The sequence below is a fragment of the Micromys minutus genome (assembly GCF_963924665.1).
Source record: "Micromys minutus genome assembly, chromosome: 5".
Lineage (NCBI taxonomy): Eukaryota > Metazoa > Chordata > Mammalia > Rodentia > Muridae > Micromys > Micromys minutus.
Window position 1 is genome coordinate 49,172,481 of NC_137974.1, and position 8,893 is coordinate 49,181,373.

Genomic DNA, 8,893 nt, shown 5'->3' on the forward strand with positions numbered 1-8,893 from the left:
GAAATGTGATTTATTGTCCTAGAATAAACTAATGCATTTCAAACTAAGTCTGCTTGTTTTAAAAGATTAAAAATCACTTCTAAATCTATTTATTGTCATCCTCTAAATCTATTAACCAATAACTCATGAATAGCTCCGTGATTGTTTTATAGCTACTGTCTCATGCTTCGCTTACCCATGCCTTTCTACCAAGGTCAAAATAAAAACAAAGCCAGTCATTTAAACTGGTCAGTATTAGGATCTAAATATTTCTTCATGGTCAGGTTCACTGAGAAAATAATGAAGGCAAAACTATATAGGTGGTTACTTTCTGGTTTTCTATTTAAATTTAAAACCACTCGTTGACTTCAATTAAAGAAAACAATCCCCAATTGTAAATATTCTACTGAAAAAGTAACTTCCAAAGTGACCCTCATAATCCACATCTTACTGTATGCATGCATGCAGTCATGAGATACCTCTTCCATATGTGTGTGCCTGTTTACTGACCAAATGAACTGTCACTTGTAAGCTAACCTTATAAAAGACCAAGACATTCTTAGTTGCTTTCTCATAGCTCTGCCCTGGGAGAAGACAGCTGCCATACTACACTACAGCTGTGTGGAGGCCATGTGTCAAAGGAACAAGAAGAGTGGTGCAGCTTTAACCCCAGCACTTGGGAGGCAAAAGCAGACAGACTTCTGCTGATCTGAGGCCAGCCTGGTCTACCTAGAATTTCAGAATGCCTGTCCCAAAACAAAACAAAACATCCATGCAACAGCTAACTTCCCAATGCACCTAAGCTAACTAAGCCTTTAAATAAAAGCATAGCCTTGGGCAACAATTTACAATTTTATTATAAATCCAAAACTATACACATCCATCAAGATCACACCTAGGTTCTTGGAATACAGTAATGGAACATCTTATTTTAAACTATGGGGTTTGGGAATAATTCACTTTACAAGTAACAGGTAATGACTACTGTATTGCTTAGGTTTAAAAAAGAAATATGTTTTGAGGCAACATTACAAAGAGGAGGAAGGAGTAAAAAAACAGATGAAAAACAAAAACCAAAACCACACTCAACAAGAAGGTAAGTGTCCCAACCTTAAGCACTCTTCCAGAAAGACCAATAACTTCGCCATCCTTTGGTTCCACTTCTGTAGCAGTGTTCACATCACCACTTCCTGTTGTATCAATGATATCAATGATTTTTGGTTTTCCATCAGTTGTAACCTAAAAATTAAGGCAAATAAAATATTGATTATTGTTTTTAAAGAAAGTAATATAAATCCATATGTACATATAAAGAAATTGCCTCTGAGAAAAGTTTATATTAAAAACGTAATTGAAGTATAACAAATAAACACTAATGAAAAGAATCAGTCATGGAAACAATGTACAACTCTTCAAGTGGTTTCATTTATTTCTTTAATATTTACTACCTTTTAGGTGCTGGATATAGCAATTGTCAGGACACAAAAATTCTTTATATACCGCAATATACTGCAGTGAGAAGTACACAATATATAAAGATGTGATATGCTGAGAGAAATTAAGCAAGAAGACAAACGTGGTATGGATTTTTCTATTTTAAGTTGGTTGGCCAAAGAAGGCTTTGCTGAGAAGGTGACACCTGAGCAAATATCTGGGGAAAGTGACTCTGGGATGGATAGTAAATACTATTTCATTACTGAATGTCACACAAGTACTTGAAATTTACAAAGTTCCAAGTTCAAAGGTAGCACACTCCCAAATTTTTCTCCTAATGATCTTATTAGGTATCATCCCAGAAACAGAAAAGTTTCTCTGATTATCTAGCTTACAGCTTACATCACAGCTATGAGGACGTACTTCCTCTAACATAGAATTTAAGACCATTTTTCTACTTTTGATCACCATTGTGCCAACTTGCCAAACTAATAGCATCTTTTCCTTTTGTACTGCATGTTTCTATCAGCTTCTTAAATTGAGTTGAAACTCACTCTTTGTGAGAGTCTTGTAACTGAACCTCATGTGGTATAACAAAAAAAAAAAAAAAAAAACCTGGCAACAGTAAAAGGTTACAACAATTAAACCTTAATTCAAAACTACATGTGTAATGAATCCAAAGTGTTTGTGGCAACACTTAATGCCAGCTGCACTGTATAAACACTGTGGACCTGGTTTTAAACATTCACCACGCATGCTTTGTTCTGTGCATGCCATTGAACCACAAAGTGCACTGAATATCTGAAATACTTCAGGCTGACTTGATCCTATTGTATTCTATAGACTCGAGTATTTTTTACTGCATGAAATTTTCTACTATTTTAAAAACCTAATGGTTTAATTCCAAAAAATAAAACTTTTAGTATTTTTCATCATTCCTCAGCATATAAACATCAAGTTAAAATTTTATCACCCCTTCAGAAAAAACCTCTCCAATGATCACAATGTGTCCTAAACTTGATCATCATACTACACGCTCTTCACTTAACGGGACAAAATCCAACCTGTAATGACACACACATTAGGTGGCTCTCATTAGTTTTTCTATTAGAGTTTAGGTTCTAAGGGCACAGGTGGTATCTCCATTCAATCCAACTTGAATAATAATAATTAGCATTAGCTCTAAGTTTGGTAAGGTATATTCCTTTATTAGCTGTAAACTTTTATGAGAGACACAATACTATTGCTATAGGTAACAGTAGTAATATATTTTCATGGAGGAATTAATTGATGGGCTCTTTGGGGGTTATTTTGAAAAGGCAAGTTGTTACATTCAATATATACTTAAAGAAAACACAATTCTTAAGGAACCTCAATACTAATTTCCATAGTGGCTGTTCTAATATATATTTCCACAAGGATCTTCTTTGCAGTCCTCAATTCATCAGGGTCTGTTGTTTTCTTGATGACAGAAATTGAGTTGAATAAGGTGAAATCTCTACACAGTATTTGGTGCTCTGATGGCTAAGGATGCTAAATAGTTTTTCATGTATTTATTGAATAGTCAAACATTTTAAAAATCACATTTTATTTATTTTGTACACATGGATATAATGTGAGTACAAGCATGTCACAGATTTTGAGTAGAAGCCAAATGACAACTTGTAGGAGTTGGTTCTCTCTTTCCACCATGTGGGTCATGGAGATTCAACTCAGGCTGTCGGGATTGACATATATTATCCACTGAACAAACTCACAAGCCCTGTTCTTTTGAGAGCTAATTTATTTTCCCATTTATTATTTGATGTCTTTTGGGATATACATACATAACACATCATTTTGTACAATGAAGATATATATATATATATACTAATTAAAAATCGTATTTGTGTCTCCTTTTCTGGCTGCAACCATGGAGGCTGTTCCAGAGAAGAAAAAGAAGGTTGCTGTTGTGGAAACCCTTAAGAAAAAGGGTACTTCTGTGCCAAAAACCCTCAAGAAAAAGGTTCCGGCTGTGCCAGAAACCCTTAAGAAAAAGCGAAGGAATTTCGCAGAGTTGAAGGTGAAGCGCCTGAGGAAGAAGTTTGCCCTGAAGACACTGCGGAAGGCAAGGAGGAAGCTCATCTAGGAGAAGGCAAAGCACTGTCACAAGGAGAACAGGCAGTTGTACCGCACTGAGATTCGGATGGCTAGGATGGCAAGGAAGGCTGGAAACTTCTATGTTCCTGCAGAACCAAAATTGGCGTTTGTCATCAGAATCCGGGGTATCAATGGAGTGAGCCCAAAGGTGTGCAAGGTGTTGCAGCTTCTTCGTCTTCGACAGATCTTCAAAGGCACCTTTGTTAAGCTCAACAAGGCCTCAATTAACATGCTGAGGATTGTGGAACCATACATTGCATGGGGGTATCCCAACCTGAAGTCAGTAAATGAGCTCATCTACAAGTGAGGCTATGGCAAAATTAATAAAAAGCGGATTGCCTTGACAGATAATTCCTTGATTGCTCGATCTCTTGGTAAATTTGGCATCATTTGCATGGAGGATCTAATTCATGAGATCTATACAGTTGGGAAACACTTCAAGGAAGCAAATAACTTCCTGTGGCCCTTCAAATTATCCTCCCAACGAGGTGGAATGAAGAAAAAGACAACTCACTTTGTAGAAGGTGGAGATGCTGGCAACAGGGAAGACCAGATAAACAGGCTTATCAGACGTATGAACTAAGGTGTTGCCCATGGATTTTTATAATCTGGTCAGTTAATAAACAGTCACAGCTTGAAAAAAAATTGTATTTGTGTGTACACATACATGTACACACACACACAAACTAAGCTGGAATTAGGCATGAAAACACAAAGTCTGAAAAAAATATATACCAAATGTCAAAAATTAACAACCACAAACTCTTTAGACTTTTCTTCCACCTAGAAAATTTGTAAATCTTTAAAACCATGGTTAATGGCAACTACTACTGAATCGTTTTTACCACTATAAATCTTTTCTCCATCTCATAGTATTTCCTCTACAGTATATGAAAAGCTTTGCATTTAACATATAGTCAAGAAGTGGCTCTTATAGGAAACAAGGGAGAATTTTTTTTTTCTTGATAGGGCAAAAAAGGTACAACTTGTGGATCCCACATCAAACTCTTGTCATGTTGCCTTAAAAAAACTGAGATCATGATGGTATGAAGCTCCAAAGGGCCTGACAGGCTCAGCTATTCTTTTTATGAACAATTCTTTAGGGTTTTTTTTTTAGGTATTTATACTAGAAGAATGCTGATAACCAAAAGGCTCAATATCACAATTCACAAAAAAGTCAATATTAAAACTAGTAAAATAAATCCTTCTTATCAGTATGTGAGCAAAGAAAGTAAGAGGAAAAAAAGCCAAATGGGATTTAATGATTTATTTACCATGTATTATTTCCTTAAGTTTTACTGATAAGAAATAAACCCCACCTCTCTCTCTCTCTCTCTCTCTCTCTCTCTCAAGACACACACACACACACACACACACACACACACACACACACACACACACACACACAGCAAACAAACTACATATGCATAAATTTTAAATTTCTTGTCCACTCCACTGGAGATTTTTCAAAGAGACCACAGAATTGAGGAATAGAAAAGAACATAAAGGCAAAATCGTATGTAAATTTTGCAGTAGAGCTTTAGAATAAGAAGGAAATATGGTAATAGTGAAAATATAATCTCAGTCCTTGAAGGAGAGATCCGTAGGTGAGGATTGGCTAACCTGGAAAATGGAATTATGGGGAAAGCCACAGTAATAAGCCCTCTGTTCCCTAGGGGGAAACTGGTAGATACTTCCTAGCTATGCTAGCTAAAAAGAGAAATTGCCTAAATATTTATCCTAAATGTCAGGAATCCAAGTTACTTGTTTTTCAACTGTACCTATTATGAAGCAGGAACCAAGAGGTAAGGATGTAGACAAAAAATTCCTTAAGAACTCAAGGCTCAATCTGCAGAAACTAAACCTAAGTAATAGACAGTTAATAAGAATATGTAAATATATAAATGTATATATGTATAAATATACATAAATATTTGGTTACTAATATTTTACTAAATTAGCATATTAAAATAGACTTTAAGGAGTTATTTGCATCCTTTTACCCCAAACTGTTTTTCTCCAAGAGAAAATTGTATTTCCCTGTTATACAGACCTGTTTTTCAACAAAAAATGAGTATTACTAGCAGATTTCACATCAAATAAACTTGATATACACATTTCAAGAAAAATGTAAGTGGAAGTAATAAAATGAAATTTTAAAAAGTCATTTTGGGACAGTTACAACTTGAGGAAATCAAAAAGGAGTAAAAGTGAAATCACTGTTAGCAGGGACTGAATGGACCTTACATCTCTGAAGCCACAGACCTTTACAGTAGAGCTGGCAAAAGGCTGAATGAAATCAGCAATGTCTTAAAATGAAGCAGCAGTTTTCAAGTAATGATCGAAAACTGTTGGGCAAATTAAACACCACATGAAAACACATGTATTAGGACCTGAGACATCTGGGTGTCTGGGAAAGACAGAAACACACAAGTGAAGAGTGATGCTGAGGCTGCACTCTAAGGCTAGAGTCAGAAGGCCTTATAACATTGGAGGTTTACTCAAAAGCAAGCTGACTTTGTTTTGAACAAAGATGTTGACACCTGGCTTGCTTTTGATGAAATGGTTAAGTTTGGAAAAGCAAACCATGGATCAATGGTGAGATTAGTGGCAGTGAGAACTGCTTTGGTGTATATATATGGCTCAGACCAAATTTTATCTTGTCAGGAAACCCATTCATCTCAGCTAACCATCCTGTCATCTTACCTCTGCATCTCTAACAGTCACAGTATGCGGGACTTTATTACTTAATGCAATTGTAGGCACCTACCAGGTGCTTGAATGCTTGCTGAGAGAATATCAAATATTTATATAATTATTACTCTCCTCAGGCTGTCCGTATATAGGAGTATGCTATCACACCTAACTCTGCCCTCTACTTTGGAAACACCAGAAGCTGTGACAAAAAAGAACTTGGTCTAAGGAAGTTAAAGGAGGAGACAACTAGTTGTTTCCTCCGAGTTCTCATTTGTAACCTCTAGTCCTTTACTTATATCCCTTTTGGCAACTCAAATAGCCAGCCACGTAGGCATCCTTTTCTATTCTCTTTTTATTTCTATTTGCTTTTTCACCTTAATGATGTATATAAAGAGCCACAAAATAATTCCCTCAGGTAAGAAAAAAATTAAAGTCACTCGTGTAAGTTCCTTGCTGAATTTAAACAAAAGATCATGTTTAGAATCTGAGAATAAATGCTTGATGATCTTATCTCATGTTTTCTTTTGGTTCAATGTTTTATTGACTAAATGTTAATGTCTATGTAAATATCAAGCATATTTTCTCTCCATGACCTAGCATGAACTCCTTCTGCTAGCATTTAGTATTTATTCAAAACTTTAAAAAATAGTATTTAACACTTTAGCACTGTAACGTCACCTGTAGTTGACCCTCTCGATTATCAAGTAATTCTATGGGGTAAAAACTTTTACTTTACAGTAACAAAGCACTCTGATAACCAGATCTGAAAATTCCACAAATGTCCACAAGTTCTACTCCAAAATCGTCAAAGTTTTCTGACAATCCAACAAAAAGTGAGCCACTAGCTCTCACACCCTACAAAAAGTAAACATACACTCCTGTGTATTGGGAAGCATTTCCGTTGTATAATAAATTCTCAGTGTGGCATTGCTGTTACCAAGTTTTAAACCTTAGCAATTACTATTAATAAAAGAACAACTGTAGTACCAGAAGGGCACTCATACTTGAACTTCTAATCAGAGACTCTGCCACCGTGTGCTTCAGGGCAAAGGTGTGCACCAAAAAGGGGACGAAGTAACAAACACTTAGAAGCAGGACTCCCTGAGAGTCCCAGAGAGTGGCTTCTTTACTATCCTCCCCAATAATCTCTAACTTTTATGTCAATTCTCTTCCTATCCAGTTATCAGGCAGCATAATCAAAGAAATAAAGATTGGAGGAAAAATCAAGGGCTAGGAGAAGAGGAATTATTAAGTATCCCTCTTCTGTGAGGAACAAGGATAAGATGGTATCAGGGCAATCCAATATATCTATTTGATAGATAAACTGACGGTGGACTGAAAAGAAAGAAAATAAGCGCTAGAATTAGTCAGGAAGATCTTCAACAAAGGTTAGAGAGTACTGATAAGTGAGTTTTAGTGAGAGGCTAGTTTAGCTTAAAAACAGAATACATTTTACTCTGACATTTTTTTTAACACTACTTTTCAGTAAGGTCCCTGCTCTTTAAAGATTTCTAACTTGCAGGAAGAAAAATGAAGTCATTTTTGGGAAGCCATAATCAAAGTATGTTCTTCTATGTTTAGAGGCGTTTAAAACGCCTATTTTCATAAGGTCATAAGGCCTGAAAAGTTCTCCCGAAACAAATTAGTCGGGCCTTTTGATTTCAAGGACTCTGAACATTGCAGATAACTTAAAAATAGAACAAAAGTATCAGAAGGATCCATTCCGGAAGCGGACTGGGTCGTATTCTGGGAACTCAGCTTTGCTGGTCTTGCCAAACCCCAGTACCTCAAAACAGCACTAAGGAGTTCAAGACTGTTACCCCTATCTGTGGCGCCCCCACGCTTCCGCGCCCCTTAGAACTCAAAACTGTAAAATTTTCCCTTGCCGAGGTCGGGCGCGGACCCTGAAGGGGTGTGGGGCCTGGAACATCCCGGCTAACCAGCAGAGCTTCCCCGCGGCCCCCCGATCCGAAACATTCACGCTGACCACGCCGCTTTTGTGTGGAGAGGGAACGGGCCCCGGCGGTCGCCCAGAGCTGTCCGGCCCACCCCGGTCCGTCCGGTCCCTGGCTTGGTCCAGGCTCCGCCCTCTCGGCTACGGGCCCTCGGAGCCGCCTCACCTGCATGCCCGGGGCCCCCGGATCAACCCCTGTGTCCAGGACAGCGATGAGCACCCCGCGCCCGTCATACTCCGGGTAGCGGCACAGGAAGGAGGAGGCCCCGGTCTCTTTCTTTGGTAGAAGACCGTGGAAAGGGAAGGGCTCCTCGGTCGCAGCGGTGGCCATGGACGCAAGCTGGAGGACGGACGAGAAAGAGGCAAACTGCCAGGCAGCGCGCGGACGAGCGGCGCGAGGACACCCAGCTACCGCGGGACGGAGGCGTAGGGGGGCGGAGCCTGGCCACCGGTACCCAATCGCATGCGGTCAGAGATAGTTAGCCAATCATATGCTTCAACGTAAGCTAACGGCGCCGCTACAAGGAACCACACAGGAATGTTACCCAGGCGGCAGAGCGGGGGTGGAGTTTGCGCTGATGCAAATGACAACGCACTAGAGGGAGGTTCTTAAAGGGTCTCTGTTTGGGGTGCGAAGAAGCCGGGGCATGCCTTCCGAGCTGTCACTCTCCCTGAGAAGTCGCGAGAGGA

The 8,893-nt window shown here is 38.6% G+C and overlaps 1 protein-coding gene and 1 pseudogene across 3 annotated transcripts in view; one reads left to right on the top strand and one right to left on the bottom strand.

The window, feature by feature from the left end:
* Window positions 1-8,537, bottom strand: part of TPP2 (tripeptidyl peptidase 2) — a 74,009-nt gene extending 65,472 nt beyond the window's left edge. For both annotated transcript variants that reach the window (XM_080916681.1, XM_080916680.1), the window contains exons 1-2: window positions 8,370-8,537; window positions 1,090-1,218 (exon numbers count right to left, since the gene is read on the bottom strand). In XM_080916681.1, coding sequence (XP_080772807.1) covers window positions 1,090-1,218; window positions 8,370-8,534 — 294 coding nt within the window. In that variant the 5' untranslated portion in view covers window positions 8,535-8,537. The remainder of the gene's footprint in view (window positions 1-1,089; window positions 1,219-8,369) is intronic.
* On the top strand, window positions 3,326-4,184 carry LOC308420938 (large ribosomal subunit protein uL30-like; annotated as a pseudogene). The gene has a single exon. The product of its transcript is annotated as a large ribosomal subunit protein uL30-like (transcript).
* Window positions 8,538-8,893: the final 356 nt, after the last annotated feature.